This window comes from Chelmon rostratus, chromosome 24 (assembly GCF_017976325.1).
Source record: "Chelmon rostratus isolate fCheRos1 chromosome 24, fCheRos1.pri, whole genome shotgun sequence".
In the NCBI taxonomy this organism is placed as follows: domain Eukaryota; kingdom Metazoa; phylum Chordata; class Actinopteri; order Chaetodontiformes; family Chaetodontidae; genus Chelmon; species Chelmon rostratus.
Window position 1 is genome coordinate 11,747,616 of NC_055681.1, and position 25,994 is coordinate 11,773,609.

Sequence of the window (25,994 nt, forward strand, 5' to 3'; positions counted from 1 at the left end):
GTTTGCCTGAAAGCGGAGGACTTTAAAATCCTGCTACTGCTGCTGATAATAGTATTATCACTGCTTTACTTTTATTATTCAAGGGTGTAGGTTTGGTTTTAATGTTGCATTCAGTACTAATCACATCCACACACATACAAACCCCTTTCTCTTTTTCCTGGCTGTTTAGATCATGGAAGACTTTTCTATTTTCACTTCGTATTCATTCATTCATTCATTCATTTCTATTACAACTTAGGCACAGTGGTGCATTGGCTGAAATGCTCACAGCGACAATGCTAGCTGGTTAGCATGCCAGCTAGCAGCAACCGCAAGGTACAGCAGAGAGAACTTTCATGGCTGGTGAGGCGCTGACGTCATCAGTCAGATCTACAAACATGATCCCTACAGAGTAGCTTATTCATCATTTAGATTTATTAAACTCATTAGAGTTTAGATATTTAATCCTGCATTTGGAAATAAGAGCAAGCAACAGGAAAAAACTCAATGCTGCACTTGACTTGCTAGCTGTTTACTGTAGCTTGCTGTCACTAATTCTATGATTCTGCAGCTGAGGTGTCATAAAAAGAACCTCTGGAATCACTAGTGCCCCCTACCATAAGGCAGGAGAACTGCGTGCCTCATACAGAGAGACAACAGTGCGGTACAGTTCGCATAGTCATTGTGCACATCTCTTCTCAGTATTTGAGCTGTAAATGTGAAAATTCAGAGATTTTGAAAAAAAAATCTAAAAATGGTGACATAAAATGGAATATAGCTTTATAGTACAAATCACTGAATAAATACAACCATGAAACCTAAGTTATCAGGGAAGTATTGCAACTAATCCTGTGCTGCAGGTGTCCATCTACGTCCAATTTAATGGAAACGTTTCACTCAAAACCACAACTCATGATGGTGCTAAAGGGAAAAGTCAGTGGTCACGAAAGCTGTTAAGATTCATCCTCTGGGGAGCATAAATGTTCCAAGCAGCAATAATAGCAGATGAATGGGCACCACTGCTGCCTCAATTACCAATGCAGACTAAAGTAAATCATTCGTCTTAGAGTTAGACAAAGAAACACAGGTGTCGGTTGTACCTGAAGCCAGATGCTCAGTGAAGCGCAGCAGACACTTTGCGTCATTTTTCATTTCTTGCTGCTTCCCTCCTCGCAGACAGACTTCAAGCGAACAGGCGGCTCTGCAAATCATTCCTTTTCTTTCTTTCAAGGGTCTTTTTATTTGATTCTTCGGGAAGAACGAGACAAAAGCATGTTTATGAAATTAGCTCACACACACACACACACACACACAGAAGCAATCTTTGAAATGCCACTCATATCCGTAGGTAACGCACCGTTTTGTTTATTACACATGCGACAGAAGTTCATCACCACCCCCGAGCGGCGGTTGAATGGTCGTGTTTACCATGATTTCTGCCCGTCACAAGGAGCGCCGCTGCGAGGCCGCCTGCGGGACGAAGCAACAGTGCATTCTGGGTGACTGTGTTTGTTTGGGGTGGAGGGGCGGTTGGCGGTGTGGATGTGAGGGCTCAGAGAGTAGAACTGCATATTTAAATGCCGATGGATGAAGTACAGAAACGGACATATGACTCAGAGAAATCAAACACTCCTCATGTTTATCTCTTTTCCTCCTCTTGAGGGATTGAAAATGTAGTCCAGCGACCAATTTCCCAAGGTCTGAGAGATATAAATATTTCACCTATAAATATTTATACCAACGATGCGGCATCGGTTTCGCCTGAAGAAACACATTAGTCAGTGATCTGTGCTTAAGTTTGAGATTCTCTTCACTGCAAAGCATAATAGAATAAAGACAGTGTTTCAGAGCACACTGGATTCTAATCAGTAACAAAGCAGAGTGGAGTCTATTATGAGTGAGTTAGAGTGGTGAAATATGGCAGGCTGAAGGGACTTTTTGGGTAAGTTCATTCAGAAGGTCGGCATGAGACTGGAGGAAGAACTCAGATCCTTTGCTTTAGTGTACAATTGCTCCTGCATTCAAAATGATTAAAAGAATATCAGCAAAACGTATTTAAAGTACTCAAAGTTAAAGCTCTCATTGTGCAATTTATTATTGGATGATTATCCCTGATGCATTAATGTGTAAGCAGTATAACCATCCAATAGTTGCCATAATTTGAGCAATATTGACGCTCTTTTAATGTGAAACATCTGTGCAGGAAGCGTTTAGAATGGCAGCTCAAATGTCCGATCACATCAAAATTTGGGTGCAAAATCAATGAACTCCAATGGAACGCTGCCAAAGTCTGCGCCTCTGATCGGTAGCAAGGGTCTAAGACTGATGCATCTTTTGAATAAGCCGTGTGAACTTATTGTCCCGTTAAGGACGAAGCTAACAGGCTTGCTGACCGACAGATACAGTAAGCAGTTCAAAAAAAGCAACAAAACCCTGTTGAATTAAATTGTATGCAACCCTGAGAACAACATGCTGGATGAGATAACGTTCCAGTGTAGCTCGCCAGCTACAGAAAGTTCACCAGAATTGCACTTGCGTTTGCAGCTACATTCACATGCTGACACGCTTCCCTTTAGTTTTCTGCTCTTTTCTTTCATTCTCATTTTCACCTGTGCGTGACCTGACCCCACGTCAGCTTGTGAACGGCAGAATGAACAGCAGGCTGACTCATTTTAACCACTGATGCAAAAACGCTGATACCGGCGAGCTTTTTTCGGTCAGAGTTTCAGCTTCAACTTTCGGGCAAGAACAACATTTCCTGCTCAGTGAGTGTAAAGATTTGCCCTCCAGCCTTGTCTCCTGGATATCACATTTGGATATTACTAACATTTCTGTCAGTGAATGAAGCGCTCCATTTGTGGCTCGAGCTGGAGTCGCAGGGAGGTGTGAAAAAGCTGAATAATGCTGCTGTCGCTATTAGCGGACAGCGTAACGCGAGATTGCCTGTTTTAGCGAAAAACATACAAAATCCGCGTCGTCCCCGAACCTACCGCAGGTCAGTATCAACATGTTTGCATGTTGCCAGGTGCGTTAATTGAGAGCACTTCCTCATTACGCTAATGGAAAAGTTCATTCGCTCGACATTCCTCAAAACACATTTGCTGTTGCAAATGATTGGTGCGTGAACGTCATTTGCGGGAGACGGTGCTGCTGCCCTCTCGGGAGCATGTTCTGGTACACGGATGTGGAGAATGTGGCTGTAATTGATCCTCCTCCGTGCAACAGTGATGAGGCCGGATAAGGAGGGCTCTATTTGTTCTGACGCTGCTCAAGTCAGGCTAATTAATTTCAGCCAGGCTTGCTTTGCTGTCGGCATCCGGCTTTAATAATGGATTTCATATTATCAGATTGCGAGTGGCATTAGCATTCCCAAAGACAGCACGGCACAAATCTGTGGATTTTCACCCACCTACAGTGAGGACATTCGCAGAAAAGCATCTTCTTCGGGTCGTGTTGTTCTCATTTGATATGGCAACATATGTCAAAGTGGATGCAGAAGAAGGTTTTTTATGTTAAATGAAGTCATTCAGCAGAAGTTTTCCACCCGAGGTATGAAAGATTGCCATCTGCAGCCTCACTTTTTTCCACGATAATGAATTGGCTTCGCAACACACACGAGAAATAATGATTTTTTGACCATGTGAGGGTTTTCTCGCACTTCCTGCGCCTATTGCCTGCTGTGTGAAACTTCGTCAGGGACAGGAGGGAAATAGTTTATCACATTCTGAATATTTTAAAACCTAAAATAAAATATTTATGCCCTAAATAATGAACTTGCAACTCCCAGGCTCTGACTTCTTATGTTGGATTTTCCCAGCAGAGAGTGTGCAGTACAAGTCAGCCGTGATTATCTCACCTACAGGTCTGAGCCTCATTGTTTTTTTGGCGGTAGCCGTGAGTAATGGACTCCCTCCTTAACACCCTCGTTTTCTGACTTTGAAATGGATCCCCAGGGGAATAATGCCAGCCTCCGTAGTTAATTTCACTCAGATATCTCCCAACACTCATTGTTTTGCATAATGTCCATGAATAATGGCCCTGCTTCAGTGCCTTGTCTCATAGGTGTGGACCCAGTGGAAGCAGAAAATCCCATCTGGGTGTTGCCGTGACAGTTCATCCGCAGCCGGCGTAACGCGTGACACTTTGCGGGCTGCCGCGTGAGTTATGGGCGCGTCACAACCAGCGTGAGCCCCCCTATCATTATCCTCCAAAGGTCACACGAGCCCAGAGTAACGATGGGGATTCTGGTGACAGATGTATCAGGAAGGTCACGTCTCGCCTGCCTGTTTCGGGAAAAGGTCAGAAAAGCCGGGAAGTGCGTGTGAAATCATGACGTTTGGGGTGAGCCCGTGCTTCACGTGCGAACAGGATGTTAAAACCTACAATCTGTTCTCGGGTCACCTTACAAAACTTCTGCTGCATGACAAAAGTTTCAGAATGAGACGCCGCCCTCTCGAGAAAATCCTCCTGTAATTGCACATTTTTCCCTTAAACCCGGATCAGCTTTTCACCAAACAGGATCACTCCGAGACAGTCTCACATAATAGACTCTGGAATGCCAATTTTCTTTTCCTGCGTTTCACATCAGCGAAGGAATTGCGAACGGCTTCCAAAGGGTTCTCAGCGTCTGACCTTATCGCTGAAGTATCAGTGCACCCTGTTTACATTCTGTAGAGGATCTCCAGCTGATGCACTGACCTTCTACCGCCACGTTGGAGGCCCTCAGCTTCCATCAAAGGAAAGCTTCTCACATCTCTCATTTGTCTGACTGTATTAAAATGTCTCTCTCGGCTGCTCGTGGAGTATTAACTATATAATCAATTTTATCCTATAATATTTTCCTTATCTTCAAACAATAACGGCTTTTTGCGTGACTAAATCAGTCAGCAATTACATGTGGTGAGGAAGTGAGGACAGGGGGTGGGGCGAGATCATGACGAGCTCCACCTCAGAGGAAAGTCGAGCCTACAGGTGGCTGCTGGGGCGGAGGTGGGCCTCATGAAATGCTGCAGTAGAAGCAACGTAGCTTTCAGGCGTGGACATTACAGAGCACCTCTGTCTCCCGCCGCAACATCTGCTCTCTCAGCACCATCTCCACCTCCACTTAAAATAGCGCGGCGCCGTCTCTCTCTCTCTACACGGAGGTGCAACTGCGACCACAATCCCCGAACGCAGATCACAACGTTTCGGCTCACGATTGCGGCAACAGCGGTGTGCTATTTGGAGCACACGCTAAGATCAGGGAGAGTGAAGACAGCTGCGTCGCTGGCTGTCAGCACACCGATTCAAATTCAAGAGAAATGCTATTAATCAAAGGCTCAAAGGTAGTTAAGATCAATGAGTGACAGTCTTTGTTAGCTATATTTTGCCAGGTTATATTTAGCCAGTATTTGGATGCATGTTCCGTACGGGGACATGCAGGCTGTAGTCACAGTTGTGGCACAACTTCTAGGTGGTGACATGAATAACTTGCTCCTCAACTGCAGCATATACAGATAAACATCCTGCAAACAAAGCTTCCTCTGCACAGCATTTAAAAGATGCCTTACTGCTTTATTCACCATCTACCGAGGTAGGTGGGTTCAGAGAACGCACTCAGCTCTGACACTGGAGGGAAATAGAGTGCATTCAAATCCACTTTTGTCAAGGATGTAACATTATGCAATGAAAAGCAAGAGAAAGAGACATTTCTCACTGATCGTGTAATCACACCAATTAGACTTTAACTCGCTCTAAATGCTAAGTGAGGAAATTCTTCAACTTCCTCGAATCAGAAACGACAGAACTTCTCACGATTAGAAGTGGGTTCACGGCTGAGGTGAGAGAGAAAATGTGCTGAAGTAAACAAATTGTGAGCTGGTGTGATTTGATTTCCATATCAAAAGCAGAAAGCGCGTTCGGGTGTTTCCAGCGAGCGCCCGTTGATGCTTCGGTGTGGACACGTTTGCGTCGAAACAAACACATTATGGGCTCCAGACGGAGGCCTGTTCATCCGGCACGTCTCATGCTGCCTCCACAGAGACCGCTTTTAAAAAAGGATTGTCAGATCAGTATATTGACTCAACTTTTCTCTCCCCAGGAGTACCAGATCGATATTATCTTCGCCCAGACCTGGGTGGACACCCGCCTGCGGTACAACAGCAGCAGCAGCATGCCGACTCTAACCCTCAACAGGTATACTGGATTTAGCGAGGATGTACTGAAAACACAGACAGCTTCATGCCTGATTCCTGCATGTCAGCTGTAGCATCGATACCTACACATCGATGGTTGCAGCATTTTGTATTCAACCAGGCTTTGGCAATGAAGTGGAACTCCAAAACACTGCTGCGAGGCTTCATTCTCTCCACAACTGTTGTGTTTCAGCATTTTCATACTGTGAATATCTCATTTGAGAACAATATTCTTCCCTCTCTCGGGAAGAGGCCTGTAATTAATGGAACAAATTGATTGATGTGCTTTGTTTTCGCCATGTCGCCCGGGTGTTTTATTATCCTCTTACGGGGAAGTGGGGCTGCCTCGTGCATTTCATGAAAAAACTGGAGGAGCTCAGCAGCGAAGCATTTCTTACCTTCTCTCTCTCTCTCTGTGTCTTATTCAATCAGCAATATGGTCGGCTTGATCTGGCTGCCCGACACCATCTTTAGGAATTCCAAGAATGCTGACTCGCACTGGATAACGACGCCCAATCAGCTGCTCCGGATCAGGGACAATGGAACGATACTTTACACACTGAGGTAAAAGCCTTCAGAGCACATGAAAACACACAGAGCGGGGTGATAAGAGGAAAATCCAACAAAGATGCAGACACAGTGAATCGCTGGCAGATAGCTATCATAGCACCTGAACTAAGTATTCACAGGAGGAAGACGTACGTACAATTAAAAATCTGATCCGGCCGTGCTTGCCGGCACGCTGCTGACCCCGCTTGGTTTGTCCATTCTTGGCTCCTGTAGAAACACGGCTGTTTGACCTGGCGGCCTCAGTGGAACAGGACCTGTTCCCTCTGCAGATATAAACATCTTACTCATACAGTAATGTAACCACACTTGTGAATAATACATCCCCTTTCTGCCAGTAGATCCCCCCAAATCCAACACACTGGACCTTTAATGGATTTTTTGTCTCTTTTTTCTCCGATATCACTATTCAATTGCGTCATCCTTGACACTTTATATTGTTCGCCTGACACTCAGGCCAATAAAAGACGCTGAATTGAGTGGAATTAATGCCAATTATTTTTTGGATTTTGCAGATCAATTCAAACTGCTGCCAGCCTCAATTTACCTACAGTGGGTTTTGCAGATATGACATGCGCAGGTGGTCGAGTGGTTTAAGATGCATACCATCTAACGTACCTGGTTTGACTCCAGCTGGGGCCCTTACATGCACTTCAATAGCTGCTCGTGTTCTGGTGGCTTATTATAGTAGCGTTGTATTTCTTCCCCCTGCATGTTGTTTTAAAGATTGAAATTTGAATGTCAGAAGGGCAGACACTTCTCTGAACAACACGTCATGTGTTTCTGCTTATTTTGCTCAGCTCTGACACGCAGGGGGAGTGTGTGTGTGTGTGTGTGTATAACCCTCAGTGTCTGTGTCTACACACACACAAAAAGAGCTCAGGATTCGAGGGGACAGGTTTAAATTTGAGTGGCATCCGAGTTTATGAACCCTCGAGCTCTGACATGAGCGTTCTCTGTCTTGAGGATCCAATTTCACCTGCGCATCCAGGATTTCAAACTACACCTTGGTCAGATAGCAAATACCAACGGGAGTGTTTGTTTTCAACCCCTTGGAGGAGCAGACGCAAAGCTCCCTGATGCATCAGGATAGTTCAGACCCTGTCGCGAAGAGTGGAATCGATCCGAAATGAAAAGCCTTTAGCGTTCATTGTGCTGTATTTGCTTTGACTGGTAAGTTTCTGCTGGTGGCGCCTGGTGCTGTGTCAGAGCGGAGCGAAGTGGCTCTTCAGACAGCCGCCTTCCAGATATTCCTCTTCACGACCACGAACTCCACACAAAATGTTTGGGTTTTAATAGCTGATTTGACTCCTGCTAATGCGCGCCTCGGTGATGAATTTGAAAATGATTGTTTCATTAAACGGATATTAAGTCTTACAGAGGCGTATGTTTGGGGGCGTATTTGCACAGACTGATGCATCTCCCGCGCTCACGTCCCCGCAGCGCTCGGCGCCACTTGCTCTCCTCACCTCGGCTCGCGCAGCTGCCCAAATTTGGGCTTCCTGCATCATCGGCGCTTTGTTCACCTGCGAGCCAGGCGTGCGAGGCGGCCCTCATCCCGCTTTGAATGAGGCTCCGCTTTTGTGCTCGAAGTCAGACAATTAATGAGGAGCTGTAGCGAGGACAAAGACACAACAACACAGAACACGCCGGAGAAAAAGCCCATTTTCACGACGGTCTCGTTTTTACAGCCACAGTGAAAATTAATTTCAGGGTGATAGATTGAAGTAACGCGCAGAGAATATTAACCAAGTAGGATTCAGTTTTATATTTGCATGTCAAGCTAATCCCCTGGGTCTTTGTGATCGTTGCTCTCCCAAAACATCTGCTGTGTTGACTTGTCCAGTGATCACCGCTAAGTGCTCCTGTTCTTAGAAGCCTACATGCCTCCGGGCCCTGACCTATAAGCCAACGCCGCCTCGACGAACAACACGTCCGACGCCGATGATTAAACGGTTCTGTCGTTTTGAGGGATTTCACACATCAGCCAAGCAACCGAGTGTGATCCTGCACCATCTGGTTTGAAGCCAGCGCTTCACATGCTGGAGTGCGGCAGAAGCGATGATGGATACCGTGCGTTCGCGCCGTGTGCTTCGTGGAGCGAGAGATGAGGGATCCAAAGCATGTTTCGAGCCTTGAACGTCTTTGTCTTTGTTTCTCTCTCTCTCTCCAGGATGACCATCAACGCAGAATGCCAGCTGCAACTCCATAATTTCCCCATGGACGAACACTCCTGTCCTCTCGTCTTCTCCAGCTGTGAATATTGGCAACAGCATGCACACCGACACACACACACACATGCACATCAATGCACACAGAAAGTCATGGTCATGCATAGCGAGGCCTATACGGCAGCTCCTGGAGTAAAACTGTTAAAGCAGGGGTGCAGCAGACAGCAGGTCTGGATCAACAGAGAGATGCACAGCAATGACAATAATAACAGCAGCTAATCGTATATGTATTTAATCATCTTAATCGAATATTAGCATCAGTTTTGGAATTGCAAGGGTGAATTCATCTCGCAAGAGGAAAAATGTCAACATTTAAAGAGTTAACACAAACCAGTGGGAAACTTCAACATTTCCAGCTCCTTTGGCTGGATTACTTCCGTGAACAGGCAATACTTAACAACTGTTAATGGCCTCTTCAGTCGTACAGCACCGAGTCGGGGGAAATCGACGAGAGGAACCTGCAGGAAACAGACAGTAACATCATGTGACTGCAGCCCTGCTGCTCTGTTGTCTGTTGCCGTGGCACTGAAGTATCTCGTCGTGCGTCTTTGAATCTGTTTCTGTCTCTCTCTCCCTGTATAGTCTATAGTCTCTCACCCCCCGTGCTGCAGATTTATACCCACATTTGCCAGATATCAGACTTCAGACACAGTTTAGCCTGCTGCAACGGACAGTCTGCAGTGATGAAGCAGTTGCAACAGTTATTTTGCGTACATTTCCTCTCCCTGCTCCCACATTCTGAGAAACACCTTCAAATACATTTTGAACGAGACCAAACAAATTCCAGCCGTGGCACTTCTCCCTTGAAGAAAGGACGCTTTGCTGTGGTCCTTTTTTTTTTAAATAAGGACAAACACAGTTTGGCTGTTTAGCACATTTGAAAGGGCTGCAAAAATAAACAAATATTATGTAACAAGCAGGATTTACATTCAAACTGGGACTGTCAGTGTTATTTTAAGTGGACTTAAACTCAAAGTCAAGCTGAGATTGTTTGACTTAGAATTCTCTGAAATGGCACATTTAATTAAACATTAATTTTAAGTTAAATTGCAAATAATTGATCAGTTGGCTATCGGGTCTAAACATAAAAGGATTTCTGTGCTGTCAACCTCTTCTGTAAGAGGGGAAGAGTGGTGCAGATTATAGCTCTGTCTCTCAGTGGCTCATCAAATTCAGATGAGGGATCAAATGAGGAAGATGGAGAGGATGAACTTAATGCACTGGGCCACACTGAGAACCACAGCATCAGTGGAGCCACTGCTGAATCTAATGACGAGGCTTAGCTAGTTTTTCCATGATTCATAGCCACACAGACTCTTCAGCTGTAATGGTTTTTAGGTAAGTCAGTGAGGAAAAACACATTTTTATAGCACCTTTCTAACTCAGAAGTCACCAAGTCCTTTATAATAAAGACAAAAGAAAGACACAAAATAGAGACATAATACAGAAAGTCTAAAGGGAGACAATTCTGTTCGTCAAAAGCTCACTCTGCGGCATTTTGGACCATTTGGAAACCATCCAGGGATGTCTTGCTAAGACAAGTGAGGAGGCAGCTACAATAGTCGAGACGGGATGAAATAAAAGTAAAAATAATCATTACTCATCTCAGCTTGCGGCACAATAAGCCTTCAAACTGAGCGTTTAGGAGATGAAGAGCAGGGACTGAGGATGAGACAGAAGGGACACGAACAAGGACCTCTGCTTTATCAGCATCAGCTGCAGAAAACTGGTTCATAGAAGTGGTTTGGACCAATCAGCATCCTATGAGGAACTACTGGCAGCTACGGGCGGGGTTTAGATGGTGTTAGCGTAGATGCAGATGTTGCATCAGTGTCTGAGTCATCAGAACTGATCTGTGGGAAAAATGGCTCTGGCAAGAATCCCACTGCATCAATCGCTTCATTGATCCGGTTGGCTGAAGTTAGCCCGCGATAGACGGTGACAGGCAGGTGGTCGTCCAATCACCTGCCGAGTATTTGTTGAAAAGTGCCTGCCCCTTTCCACATGGTCCTGTGTGACAAACCATCAGGCGCATCAGCTTACTGAAGACCTACTAAGAAAATAACAATTACTTAACCATATTAACTACATGTATGTTCTTGCACATGCTCATGCACATTTAAACAGTCCAGAAGCAGAAACTCCCAAAAAAAAAGAAAGAAAATGAAATGATAGCTGCATTAGCGCTACTGATGGCTATGCTGCCATCAAATTAGAACCCTCAAAGCGTTTATTGTTCCATTAACCAGGGCCTTATTAAGTTACTCACCACCTAAAAAGCACCGAAATCCCATTTGATTTTGCATGACAGGTCATTCTGTTGGACCAGACATCTTTCCCTGCTCGATATGATTTAATTTAGGTAATAATCATTACCTGATACGGCTACAGATGGCAGCATTTATCACAGGCCATTATTAAACCTCCTCTCAGCACTGACGTCGGATAATCAGCTGACTATTTTTGCGCATATATACAATTTGTTCACAGTGTGATGTGGCCGGATGTCACAGCACTCCACATCATGAAAAAGCTATTGACGGCAAATGGGTTTCCATTATGTCTCCGCTATCAGTGAAAGGATTTGCAGTAATAACCCTTTTTTTTTTTGCAGTTTCAGTTCATGACCACAAGAGTGGACTTTTTTTTTTTTTGGCCTGTAGCTGCAACAGATTAGCAGCAAAGGTCTCCAATAACGCTGAATTAAAGCCTTGGACTCCTCTGTTTGCTGGAGCTGAAGCCTACCGTCGCCTCATCGTGCTGACTTCATGGTGCATGTTCATGAATGACAAATACAAATGCTAGCTCCGTTAGCAGCACATGCTTGTTTTTTTTTTTTTTTTGCTAAATGAGCCTGTCTTTGGAGTTCATTTTAAAGCCCCAATACTGAATCCTCCCATTTAAAACTTTGCTTTATTTGGGATTTTCTCATCAGAGCAAGATCCCTTGATAATTAAGAAACAGCAGAAATTATATTTGGTTTCTGGAAGCAAATTCAAAAAGGCCAGTTAAAGACGTTTAATTTCCTCTCTTCATTTTTTGAGCTTTTGTCAATCTTATTACAACATCAGGTGCTGTTCCCCAGTCGCTCTACATGAGGATGTCTGATAACGAAGCCGCACTTGGCCGTCGTTTTCCTTCACTGTCCAAACGCACAATCCTTTCTTATGCGCTGTAGCACCCCCCGGTATCAACCTCTCCTGCCACTCAAGGTGCGTAGCTCTGAATGCATTATGATACCATACAAACCTAATTTACAAGCCCTTTTAAAAATGTTCTGTCTCTTCATCATGAAACAAATTAGAAGCCTCCCCCTTATGGCTGCAATCAATTTCACTTACTGAGCGAGAGCATTATGAACATGATGAATGCAGTTCTGAAAGTTTCTTGACGGCAGATGTATTCCTGACAGACATTACGCATTCAATCTGACATCTCGCAAAAAAACGCTTTGAACTCACTCACGAGCCGCTGTATCGTTCTTTTTTAGCATATTCGCCGGATAATAAGTTAGAAAAAGAAAAAGCAACTGTTCTGACAACTTGTGAGCTCAGTGTAAAAGTCGTGAAAAGCCTTAAGGCTGATTCAAAGCCCTCTGGTCTCTACTCTGCAGCTATCTGCATCACAGGCGTAGCCGCGACCGCTTCCTGGAGAACACCCCCTGTTGTTCCATATTGTCGGATATTAACAGTAGGAGCGGTGCTATTTGTGTCACAAAAGGCTGGCCATGATTGCAGGGCAGGAGGTAATTGGCTGCGTTCAAGACATGGCAACTTTTTCAGCACCTTTCCCTTGGTTTCTTGTCAATCAGCCGACAGCTGCCGAAAGAGATGAAAATAATTAGTCAGACAGTGAATATGCTGCCAACCAGTCACCGATCCCCACTGCTTGACTGGGAAGCCGCCAACGATGCCGCCCCGAAAGCCGTGCAGCTAGGGTGGCTAAAAATCTTCAAATTCGAGCAACTTATGGAAGCAAAACCAATCGGATGTGTTGAAAAGATCGTTTCAACAGACCCGACACGATCATTCCCCAAAACCATCACTCAGGAAAGAATTAACCGCAGCTCAGCGCTGCCAGAACAAGCCGAGTCATACATTTCAAGATGTAATCAGCAGTTCTCAGTCACCGCCGCCCAAAAAGGACAGGACCCCACCACAGGGCCGTTTGAATGGTCAATCACAAGCTCTTTCTTGTTTTCATTTCGAAAACATCATCTAAAAATGGACCTGTGTTGGGCTTTTGGGTGTCAGAGTGGAGAACAAGGGAAATATGCTGAACACTCCCAGTTTAAATGTATTCCCGTGGCGGCTGACGCTGGAAATTAAACTCTCGCTGACCTCCTAAACGGGTACGGCTGTCGACAAGAGTCAAAGGTGGGAAAAAAAAATAAATAATGAGAAACATCAATATTTCAATGTGACTTAAATCCCTCGTCTTTTTACTGGCAGACGTCCTCAGAGCGATCTTTGCTTACAGGAACGCAGTACGAGCAGACATGGAGGACGGCCAGCGAGAATATTACAGCCAAGGCCGCAGAAGAGTTTAATTTATAGCATTATGTAAGAACATGTTGCTTCGGGGGGCTTTTAGAGCCGTGAAATATGCCTGAACATTTCCTGGTATCACAATGGTAATAGTGCTTGCAGTGAAGATAATTGTCCAAACAAACCAAGAGAAATATGATGGCAATAATGCCTGCGATCTATATTAGTGTTTGTAAAAAAAAAAAAAACACACCTCTCTTGCATCATAGTGATTGTTCTTCTTGGTTATAGATGGCGACCCTCTCAATGAGACGATTTACATAATTAGTCTGGTTTCCTCTACCGGGCACAATAAGACTCCCCACTTGCTCATTATTTCTGTCACTCTTTTTTTTAATGCAAAATGCCTCACCTTTTCTTTTTTTTCCATTGTTGTCGATGCATTAGCTTGCATAAACATTCAACCCCCCTCAGCGAGGATCTGCATGTGGAATCCTGCAGTTTCAATGCTAAACATGTCCGGGATCAGCACACGACAAAGTGGCTGCAGCTCGAAAGCCCTTCGAGCAGGTCTCTCTGTAAGCGTGGCATGGAAAAGTGCTTTTACGTGACTTTTCCTACCCAAGATCTTGCAGTAGGGCAATTGACTTGGAGAATCGGGTGCACTATGGCAGATTCCAAGCAAACAAGTCAACAGTCATTGCTCAGTTGGTCTGCAGTCCACTGGATTGCCAATGAAAACTTGCTGCATAGATTTGTATAAATCACGCCCAAATCAGGTAGAAATCATGCATACAATAAAAACTGCATTGCTGCTTTCAACCCCTTCTCTCCCTTTCTTCCACGCGCTGGACTCGCTCCCCGTGTGGTCTCCAGACGGCTACCCGCGAGACGAGATTGTGTACAAGTGGGCGCAAAACTCTGTGGCGACCTCGGACCAGAAGTACTGGCGGCTCTACCAGTTTGACTTCATGGGGCTCAGGAACACCACGGATGTACTCACGACGACAGCAGGTAAGGGGGACGCCGACTAAAGGTGGAGAAAAGGTCAATAACTCGGGCGGCCGAGTCGCTTTTCATGGCTTTACGGCTGATCGTCATATCAAGCTTTGCAGATCTCTGTGGCGAAACTCTTATTTTCCCCTTCCACCCTCCCTTCGGTGGAGGCGAAAGGTCAGGTTCAGCTGCAGACCAGGAGTCCTGCTCGCTGTTCAGCAGACTCCCAAATAAAACTCCCGAGCCACTTGACTACCTCAGTGCCCCGAGCCTGGCAAAGGTTAACATTAGCCCCATGCCCATAAATGTAATCATATAACTACAAGCTCAAAGCTCATAAGTATTCCCCTCGGGTGGAAGGGCAAATAGGTTTTTCCACTGACATTAATCACCAAGATTAAAGATTAAAAAGGAAGTTTAATTATTCACTCCTTTTCCTCTCTCTTCCCATGCTTTCCGTGCGGGTATTAGGCCTTGTCTTCCTCGATGATTCAATTTAAATTTGTTGTTTGGGAGGCAGCTGGAGAAATATTGTCGCCCCAACAGGTGCTAGTGATTACACTCACGACTGGCACGGGGTGGACAAGTTCTTAATACATTTTTAATGCTTTCACGTGACCCCGTGAAGATAAAGACAGATTTCACTGGCTTAATGATCAAGGCATTATGAATGAGGGAGACAGAGGAGGAGCGTGGCGCAACGATTGTTAACCTCGCTTAACCTTGTTTATGAGTTGCACATTTGCGCCATCCGGTCTTTTGTCTTCAGAGGGACGCGCTCCGGTCCGCATAATGTGGCCTCATTCGGCTTTCGGGGAGAGCTGCGCCTCCGTTCATGAATATTCGAGGAACGAGAGCGCTTGGCGTGATGAGGACAGGGATAAACAGGGAGTGGCGTGAGATTATTGAGGAGCTCAGAGGAAATGAGATGTATAGTTTTGGAATATGTTAAAGCGTGGCACTCAAACATGACATAGCTAAAACAAACACGTCCTTTTCTTTTAAACTGATGTTAACAAATTCTGTTGTCTGCTCTCGTCACCCACTGGGAATACTGATCAAGCATCCTGTTTATATCTAACGAGAGGCTGCCTTCGTTTCCGATCACAAAAAAAACAAAAAAAAGGTGACTGATGAGCCTGAGACGCGTTGACGGCCTTATAAATGATATGTTTTCCTGGACTCCCGCTGCAGCGTCGAAACGCAGCCAAACTAATTTTCTGCTGAGATGCTCAAAAGCGACGGCAAACCTACACATCTACCTCATGCTGTTCGAGAAAATTAGCCGTTTTCGCATTTATTACCTCGTTTCTTTTTTTTTTTTTTTTTCCATTTCACTTGCCGGAGCTCCATCACCACACGCATGATGATTAGATCCCCGGCTAAAAATACCTATCATTAATTTACATCATGACAAACTTCGAAAGTGCAGCGTTTTCTCGTCCTCTTTTCCTCTTGTTTCCCTCCCTCTCCCAGCTTTATCCTTCATCCCTCATAAACACATGAGGTATGGGGCTGTTTTAATGAGGACAGAGTGGACAGATCCCCGGCCACGGTGCCACTGGGGACCTCCGCTGCAAATCCGCCATCGTTATCAATTCAGCAGCGTCCTCTTCAAAAGGCCCCAATGCGGAATCCCAAACGCTTCAGCGCTTTGTTCTACCATCCCATCACACATTCCCCCAAAAGCTCCTATTATGCCTTTCTCTGTGGTTACATTGCAGAAATGCTGATGTCCCCCCTTCTTTACATGTCCACCAGGAAATTTTTCAAATGCCTTTTTTTTGCAAAGAATCTGTCGTGAAATCGCTGACAATCCCAACGTGGATCACAATGCTGATATTCCATTTGATGCTTCCTCTCCACGCATCCTTTGACTGTGCTCACCAACCTGCAGCTGACCGCAGATCATACTCAAATCATGGAAACCATGAAGCTGTATTGGCTGCACGTGGAAGAGACACGGCCACACATGCAGACATTAAAGCTGGAAAGTGAGTGCTCCCTTAACCCCATGCACTCTTAAAAAACTGCCCCATCTGTGCTTATAGCAACCACAACTAGGTAGCGTCTGCTGATCTGCTTGATGCAACTGTTAGCATGTTTGGCTTTTCAGTGATAAAGTAAAGGTACGAAAACCTCAAAGCAAACATGTAAAGAATGAAAAAACAGACATTTCCATCCCGAGGCTTGCAGGAGGTGAAACATTTTCAGTGGGAGTTTTCAATTTCAGCGTGCGGTTCGAGGTTCAACTTTTGGGGTCAGGATAAACCTTTGTGAGGAAAGTGAAAGAGCAGCGCTTCCTCCTCCCTCATTACCATCACTGAGGTGCCCTTGAGCAAGACCCTGAACCCCCGCTGCTCAGCAGCCGACAGAACAAGCTTGCTCAAACTATCTTTATACATAACAAACATTTGAAAATAACTGAATGTGCTGCTGTCACATAACCTGGTTCATCGTGAGAGAGCAGTCTGGCTTTAATAACCATCCCACAGTGATTAATTAGTTGTATATACAATCGCATGGGACATTTTCAGAACCAACTGCAACTGTGTGTCAGTTTAGTGCAAAACCACAACAACAACATTTCAGCCGAGTTGTCTTGAGCTCAGTAATAAAAGCAGTTTTCTCAAGGATTTTCCCTCACAGCTCCCAAACAGAGAGTCGACCCGACTGTGTGGCACGACAAGAGTCTGAAGACAGGCGTTGAGCTGGCAACTCGAGCTCATAAGTATTCTGCAGGAAAGTGTAAACAGACGGCTTTTTACTGTCCTAACAGAATGTAAACAGAGGGGTTGTTTGCTACAATGCACAGGAGTCGCCACGGTGCCGTGTGTATGCACACAGCTGTAGATAGTCCATCTGGGGATGCACATTTTTTGCAACCTCCGTGTAGCCATTAATGCAAGCTAAACAGTATAATCCTGCAGCATTCGCAAGAATAACTTTGCAAAGTGACGCCTGTCGTCCGTGCATTAAGCTGTCAAATTAAACATTCTGTCAGCGGAAGAGTGTGGATGTGAGCCGGGTCTGTCTTGGGCTGCTTCTACCGCTGCGCAGCGTCGTACCGCACAGTAGGAAGCGGAGAATAATTCAAGCCAAGCGCGCACACTCTATCTCGGACATAAATGGGTGCGAGAGATCAAAATGAGGCAGTTTAATTTTGATGAAATGGCAAATTACTCTGATTTTATGTGCCCACTGTGTTGTGATTAAGGCTGTCTTTGTTGCAGCGTTCCTTTTTAGCTGAGTTATCTGCAGCAGCCTTTGTGATATACATTCAACTCATTATTTTTACATGTATCCTCTTTAGGGGCCGCAGTTACAAAATTCCCTTTATGGTCCCTTTTTTAAGAACAGTTTTGTATTGGCAAGCTGGGATTTACAGAATTGACTCTGTACACGTAAAAAGTGATTCACTGCACTACATTTTTATTGACCAATTTGCACGAGTGCATGAGTCCATTCTTAAGAAACTATCTATGTAAGTGTTAGTGTGAGGCAAGTTATGCACTGGACACCAAAAATGTGACAAAAACTCCTAAAAATGTGAGATAATTATAAATCAAAGCCAGATCTGCACTGCAATCGATTCTTTCGTTGTTATATTTGATTGTTCTAATTATAACAAGAATTAAATTATAATAATTGTGTGATATTTTACTTTGTTATCAACATCTGCCGATATCATGCCATCATCACTCTCATCCTGGTTTTATCATGTTCAGGATACAGTACTGAAGAAATCTGGTTATTAGAGTCCTGCAAGTGTTAGCATTATGCTAACACAAGCTGCTTCCTGTAGTATTTGAGAGAGGATGTCAGTGTGGCTCTGCTCTGGAAGTGAGGTGTGGATATTATTTCGACAGACTTTTCGACTTCAGCATGAGGAAAAATACTCCCCGGCGCTGCCGACGTGTGCTTCACCTGCAGAGCGTCTCAGAGCAGCTCTGCCAGCATACCTCGCTGTCTGGGTGATTTCGGCTGAGGATGCCGCACTTTCGCACTTTCGCTTCCAGCGCTGTGCGGTCAGTGTTTTTAATGGGGCACAGTGGGGGCAAACATCTGGATCTCGCACCATCATCGTCTCTTTTGTTTACCTAAGCAAATGCTTAAGTTGTACGGGATGGCGTTTCTGTACTAAAGTCACCATCCATGCCCCATAAAGCCGAGGATGCACCTGTGCACATACATTCACGGCACCCCAGTTACGCTCATGTGATGATATAACTTTGTAGCTGGTTATGCATTTCACTTTGCATGATTCGCATGGTGAGTGGCTGAACCGTGGGGTCACAAAATAATCAGCAGCCAGCAGTTTCAATTAATAACATCACAATGAGCGTCTGCTCCCTCTGTAGAGTCTATCTGCAGTCTCCTCTCAGCATCAGGTGTTTCAGTGGCGTGTGAGCAGTGGGTTTACTCAACAATGAAAAGCTGCGTTGGGCATCAGTACGACAGACTTAAAAGTAGCGGATGACTCTGAAGTTAATGAGTAGTAAAAGAAAAAGCTCTAAAATGCCTAAAAACGCCCCTGGACATCACGAAAAAGCCAAAAAAAAAGAAAGACCCTGGCAGCACTGTGCAGATAGCTGCTCTGCTCTGGTACGCACCTACATGTGTAAATGATAAACACTCCTCTGCACCAGGTTACCAGGCTCTGCATTCATTGCACATAGCGATTAAAATGATTACTCCAGCTCTACGTGGAGTACGAGGTGAAATCCAAGCTGCGAACGCGGGGACAAAAGGTCGACCTCCATTCAATCTGACGTCCTTTTCACAGAAACACCTGAGTGGCGGCAGATCATCAAAAGGCATTCTTCGGCACTGCCGGGTAGCAACGCTCGCCTGACGGGAACTTTATCAAGGTTGCAAAACAATGGCTTCTGTTCAAAATTCAATATCTACCTGCCGCTGTCAATTAGCGCTCACAATACCAAGCATCCTGCTGCAGTCGGACCATTGAAGAGGAGGCAGAGGAAGTTCGGTGACTCTCCTGGATTTTCTTCCCCTCACGCTGACTCATTGTAAAGTTCGAGCGACGCTCCTTCCTCTGCTCCTCTGGGCTCCATTAAGGGTTTTCTCCCCTCGTCATTTCTCTTTCTGTCCTCTGCTCTATTTAACTTTTATTCACCTCACTATTTTCCAGCTGTATCGCTTTCCCGTCTCCTTCCTCCCTCTGACGGTCTGCCTTCCCATTTGATCCAGATTATCTTACTTGAAGCAATTACAGACCTAATTCCAAACGATCTGAGGCCTTTTCTGATGTCCTGTATGACCAAATAGAAACTCTTACTGAAGAGCTCAGATCTTTGTACTTCTGTCGATCTCATTAGAAAACTGGACTGACGTGGCTCTGTAATGGGTTCAGTTAAGCTCCACTGACGGTAAAACGGCTTGTTTTTTGTGTGGGGTTCCCCAGGGTTCATTCTCCAGCCCCCGGCTGTTTTACTGACCATTGCAGCTTCCTTAATAAAGAGCAGGATGATGTCTCACAGTAAAATTTGGTCCTGGCCTCTGTTTTTATGACCACATTAAGAGTACAGCATGATGTAGCCTCCAGCTTCGTATCAGACCTTTTAATTACTCATGAGCCAGTGTGCTGCTTCAGATCCTCGGGGATTATGGCCTGTTGTTTATGGGTGGATGGTAGAAAAGTGTAACTTACAAATTAGCAGGGTCACCTTGCAACATGATCCAACTTAACACAGCAGCATTACAAACTGCAGCAGAGTTAGTCTCCAGCATACCAGACTACCGTCATGCTCGACAGCCACACTAGCAGCTCGGTGCATTCAGGGCTAAATGCTGATGTCGCCAGAAGACGCTCACAATGACAATGCTAAAATGAGGATGTTTAGCAGGTATAATGTTAACTATGTTCATGATCTTAGTTTACTGTGTCAGCATGCTAATATTTGCTCATTAATAAATGCATTAATAAAATAAAGTTTGTATACTGTGAAGTATATTTGGCATTTATCAAAATTTGAGCTAAAGTGTTTAAAGGAATGCAGAAATAAGACGAAGACAATTAGAAAACAAAATTAGGACGAAACACACTGAGGTTGTTTGGAATGTCATTAGTTTTGCACATATTTGGTCACAAAGTACAGGACAAATTAACATTTGGACATGAAACATCAACTGGGAACAATAAACGTTTGAAAGAAAATATCGTCATGAAATCCATCCAATAGTTGTTGAGATATTAGAGTTTGGACCACAGTGGTGGATCGAGCCACAGCGCCATCCCCAGACACATGCTACTAGCATGCTTATGAATATTTTTGAAAGAGTAGCAGTTGCAGTGTCAGCAGAGCGCCAGAAGTATTTCGCTAAAATACAGTTGGGTTCAAGAAATGTGACCCCTCACCAATGGTAAAAACAATAAATCAGCACAAAAATGAATGACAGTTACCGACATAAACAGCAATTTAACAAGCTGGTCGTGCATTATGGGAAATGTTATTAACGCAACACAAGGTATGCACGCCTGTCCTGGAGATGCTAGCTGTTGCCAGCAGCGTTTATACACCACTTTTTAAACTCTGTTAACAACAGCAATAGGAAACAGGAACTTAAATGTCACAAGCCACAACCCTACAGCGCCCCACAATGGTTGGAGGACGCCATCGCACGACTCCAAGCCTCCCTTGCACGTTTACGTTTTTGTTCTCACGTGAAGCCGTTGGATTGCTTTGATAGATCAATGTGTTGCTGCATTTGAAAGGCTTATTCTGTTAATTTCTGTTAATTTTGAAGCTTTTATAGCAAGTTGCTGGTACATTTGCATATTATTTTAATAATCTTAATGAAGTAGCCTGATCCCTGATCCCTAATCACTGGGTCAGTACTCGGTATTGGCAGATATTCTAATTCAGGTGTCGGAATTGGATCATAACTGAAAAAAAAGTGGATTGGTACATCCCGAAACAGCAGTATTTATTGTAGGGTTTTCACATTTTAATTTATTCAATTAAGTTCTGCCTTTTTAATTGCTGTTTTTCTGCTCTATTTTCTCCCTCTCAACAGGCGACTACGTGTTGATGACAGTGTACTTTGACCTCAGCAGACGCATGGGCTACTTCACCATCCAGACCTACATCCCCTGCATCCTGACCGTGGTCCTCTCCTGGGTCTCCTTCTGGATCAAGAGTGACGCCACACCTGCCAGGACGGCCCTAGGTACACAACTGCACCGCCCATGTAGCCGAAGACCTGCGGGACACATTATTTCACTTCAAAAGGGCTTGTATAATTGAATCCTCCTTGGGAGCAGTAATTTGTTGCAATACTTTTTTTTTTGATATTGCTTTTCTGTTACACCCACCAAATTGGCAGATAACTCCTGTCTTGCCTGTGAACGACCATCAGTGGGGAATAGTGTTGATGTCCAATATTTTGTCATCCATTTGCTTTAATTGAAGTGATGGGAATACTTTCGCCAGATAATATAAAAACTGCTCATTCAAGCTGTAGCTGTATCAGTCTAACATGACTGAAATGAGTCAGAAGTTCACGGCGGGATTTTAAAGCCTTTTTGAAGATTCCTGTTCAATCAACAGCTTGATAGAAAGAGAAATAATCTCTTTTTTGATCGGTAAGTGCAATCTTCTAACCTAGTCTTTGTTGCAGTAGTGAATAAAAGAAAAAAGCAACATCTCTCAATGTTGCTGAGGAGAAGAAAACAAAAGAAGAAAAAACTTTTGTGTCTGTGTGTGTGTGCATGTGTCATACTGTGTTTCAGCCATTCAAATACATGTTTCACCTTAACTTTAGCCGAGCATTGAATTGAGAACTGTTTCCCGTCCATGCTTGTTTCCTTTTCATCCTTTATTGTAGCGTTGATCTTATTTTTCTTTGCATGATTTGACAATCATTTCTGAATTATTTTCCTCCCCAACTGCATGCCTACAGTTAGCTCATTTGCTTTCCTGTGGATGATGATGTTGTGCTGATGGTCCCTAGTTAAGGTGGAATTCAAGGTAAGTGTCTGAGAAGTCTGATACTGTATAGAATAAATATATAGACTGCATATATCCTAATATTGCATTAGGCAGAGTTTCCAGTCATTAAATGTTTTTTTTTTTTTTTTACGCTGTTCAAACATTGTTCGTACCCACAAAACTTTATTTCACCTTTTAGTGGAGATCAAACTAAAAAATTAAAAAAAAAACACAATTTGTTGGTCTTTGGAATTTAGGGGAAATGTACAAAAAAAGTGATTTTTCACTCAGTGTTAACATCATATCGCTTCAATGAAGAGTTGGAGCAAGATGAAACAGAATATAAATGACAATGTCACAGAGTGTGACATTTTTCCAACACTGGAGCTACTGAAAACTGCATGTTAAGGGGTCAAACTGTTAAGGTGCTGAATGTTGGGGGAGTAAAACTTTAAGATGAATGCCAAAAAGGGGTGGAGTGAGGCTCACTTTCAGCCCAGGAGTTAAATAATGCATAGCAACCTACCTCAGTCAGGAAAAGGTTGCAGACGAGGCAATAAACCATTAATCTGACGCAGTCCCAAACCTGCAAAAAGACACAGCACTGAGATGAAAAATTCATTAAAAACATTCTCATTTCTGAATTTAAAATCCCGAGTGAACTCTTTAGTCACACTGACCCAAATCTTGAACATACGTGCATCTCCTACCTCGGTTCATCATCGCTGACTGACTCTGCCAGTAGCACTGAAAGTGCAGCAGAGGAGGTGTTTGGTCACAAAGCGTTGGACAAATTATAATTTTCACCTGATGATGCTAAAATGGCGACAAACAGATGCAAACTAAACAAAGGTGAGGGCTTGCAAACATACCAGTGACCTAAACTCTCCAAAAAGCTTCCTCAAAACTCAAGCCAACTTCACCCCGGGTGTCACTTGCATCAAGGAGGCGCACTCCTGCCCTTCATCAGCCTGCATCACAGAAGGTCATCTGGAACGTCTCCGTGGTCGTAAAGAGGTTGCACCGGAGTTTCAGCCCGAAGAAAAAAAAACTTCCCCAACAGCTGGACGATGAAGCCGTCTCACGTTGCGTCGAGCTCGCGCCGGGCCAAATGGAGTCTTTCCTTGCCGTTAATGAAAGCTGATGAGGCGAGCGCGCATCCTGCTCCGCTCACGTCCTGCGGTCAGGTCGATGAAAGCTGACGCCGTGACAGTTGAACATCAGGACAGGGTGAAGCAGATGAGCTCAACAGAGACAACACAAATGTTGAGAAATGTGCGTGTAGAAGCTGCAGATGTGCTTCCTTGCTCTTCACCAAAAGCTGATTAATTTGATTTTCTATCGACCAGTCTCATCACTGGCAGATTAAGATACACTGGAGAGGGTTTACTTCATGCTCATTTGGCTGCGCTGTCACAGCTTTTTGACCCGTGTGGGAAAAATGTAGCGTCATTACATCACAGTTACAGCTTCTGCTGCTTCTTCCAGCTTTCGCCTTCCTACTGCAGCTGTTATTTAATGCGCATCACACTGCTCACGATGTGTGTGTGTGTGTGTGTGTGTGCCCGTCTGTCTCTCCATCACCCTGCCAACCTGTCTGTCTGCCTGCCTGGCGCAGACAGCAAGCAGAGGCAGTCAAGGCTTACAGTGCGTGGGCGGCGGTGTGATACATTACCAAAGGCGGTGAAAGGCTTGTGATCGCCCGCCGTCAACAGGTAGTGCTGAGAAGCAAGCTGTCCTTGTCCTGATAAACATCCACATTCAGCGCAATAATAGAAAGTCATTTAGCCTTTCTCCTGTAGCGCGCCGCCCCCGTTTTCTGTTCGGCCTGAAGCTTGATCCCGGTGCTGAAAGGGGAGAGGTGAGATAAGAGGAAGAAAAAGTGGGCACAAGAGAGGGACACAGGGGAAGTGTAAAGCAAAGTGAAGGCTTCTGGGAGATATGTCAGGAGGGGGAGGATCAATTGGATTGCAGAGAGGTGGAAGTCCAAGAAAAAGGAAGGTGATCCCGCTGCCTCCACCCCGCCCCTCAAGACAGTCCGCATTGACAAGCTGTTAACGCGTCCCAGGTGGTGTTTCCAAAGAGCCGTCACTCACCTGCTACTCCTCCAGCGGCAGGACGTTTGGACAGCACCGGGCCGAGCTTAGCTTGATTCCAGTTAGACCTGGACTTCCGCAGCTCTGATGGGCTTCGACAGAAACTGGGGGCTTGCTGGTGGGAATGAAACCCACCTTAAGGCGTAAATTGAGATCATAGAGCTGGAGAGGGTGAAACAGAGCTGCTGCGATGGAGTTAATACAGTATAACATTGTGTTGCACAAGTTATTTAAAGGACCGGGTCACCCCAATTACAAAAATATTCTCAAAGTTTAGCAATGCTGATATTTTTGGTGTCGTGTGCCAGCAGCGTGTCTTTAAAGGAGAAGCTAAATTACCTCTTGTGATGTCACTCGAGTCAGCGTTGGGTCTGAATACATCTTCTGTCTGTAATTTCTACAGCACAGGGCTACTTGAATGTTACTTGGGGGCTGCTTTCTCCTGAACTATCATTCATCTCAAGCATTGGGCCCCGACTGGCAGCACGCACCAGCAACAAACGGAGCTTATTTCTCGTGATATGGGTGCGGTGGGGGTGAAATTTAAACACCCAGGGTTTCCCTGCGAGAGCCGTCATTCACACAAACGCCTGTCAATGGCGATGTGTCAGCTTGGTTGTGAGAGCTGACAACGTTCCTCGCGGGAACTCTTCCGAGAAGGCAGCGAGTTAAGGGTAGGCGATAGCACACAGACATCAGTCCTTCAAAACTGCACCGCGAGGAGATCGGGGAGTCTAAATCAGACGCTCTGCTCTCACTGCAGGGGCCGCGTGCAGCATTTCAACCACAATCATGAGCACATTAATGTGAAAACATCAGCGTGATTAGCATAAACAAACAAGCTCCGGCTGAGGAGGCTGCCGGCTCGTACGTGCACCGTGCTCCACCTTGTGTTGACACGGCATTAATGCCCCCAGTGGGCATTAATGTCACCGGGTTCATCTCTCTTTGAAACAATTGATTTCATTTCACCGAGCGAACACAATATTCCACTTTAAGACGCCATGGGGAGTAATTTCTCAAACAATGGCGCTGATGACAGAATGAGACACAATTAAAAGTTCCCCAATTAGAATCGTTAAACGCCAGTGTGGCAGGTATTCATGACTGCTTTCACAATTTCACAGCTATTCTAGAAAAAGGTGAGTTGCCTCCCGAAAGTTACGAACTCGCCACTCGCCAGCAATCATGCACGGGTGCCTGACAGCTGATTGGCAGGACTCTCGCTCAAACCGCCTTTGAGACATTTTCATTTAAATGCCAGTTTTCACAATAGCCGGTCAGGCTAAATTGTGAAGTGGTGTGGGATAATTCCCATCGTTCGTCACTGTCATTAAAAGACAAGTGGAGTGAAATCAGACGCTCTGCTCTCACTGCAGGGGCAAACCCGCTGTATGAACGACTCGGATCCTCACCTCGAGGTGTTTGACACCTGAGAGGGTCAAAACAGGCGTCAGTATTTCTAGCAAAAAGAAATAAAGTTAAGAATGTGAATCGTTTCATGAAAAAGGAA

The 25,994-nt window shown here is 44.8% G+C and overlaps 1 protein-coding gene across 1 annotated transcript in view; it reads left to right on the forward strand.

Annotated features, from left to right (window-relative positions):
- The window catches only part of LOC121627241 (gamma-aminobutyric acid receptor subunit gamma-3-like), a 72,253-nt gene that overhangs the window by 37,430 nt on the left and 8,829 nt on the right, over window positions 1–25,994 (forward strand). Inside the window, exons 4-8 of the mRNA XM_041966034.1 lie at window positions 6,059–6,153; window positions 6,585–6,716; window positions 8,893–8,975; window positions 14,314–14,451; window positions 21,472–21,624. Of these exons, the coding sequence (XP_041821968.1) occupies window positions 6,059–6,153; window positions 6,585–6,716; window positions 8,893–8,975; window positions 14,314–14,451; window positions 21,472–21,624 (601 nt within the window). The remainder of the gene's footprint in view (window positions 1–6,058; window positions 6,154–6,584; window positions 6,717–8,892; window positions 8,976–14,313; window positions 14,452–21,471; window positions 21,625–25,994) is intronic.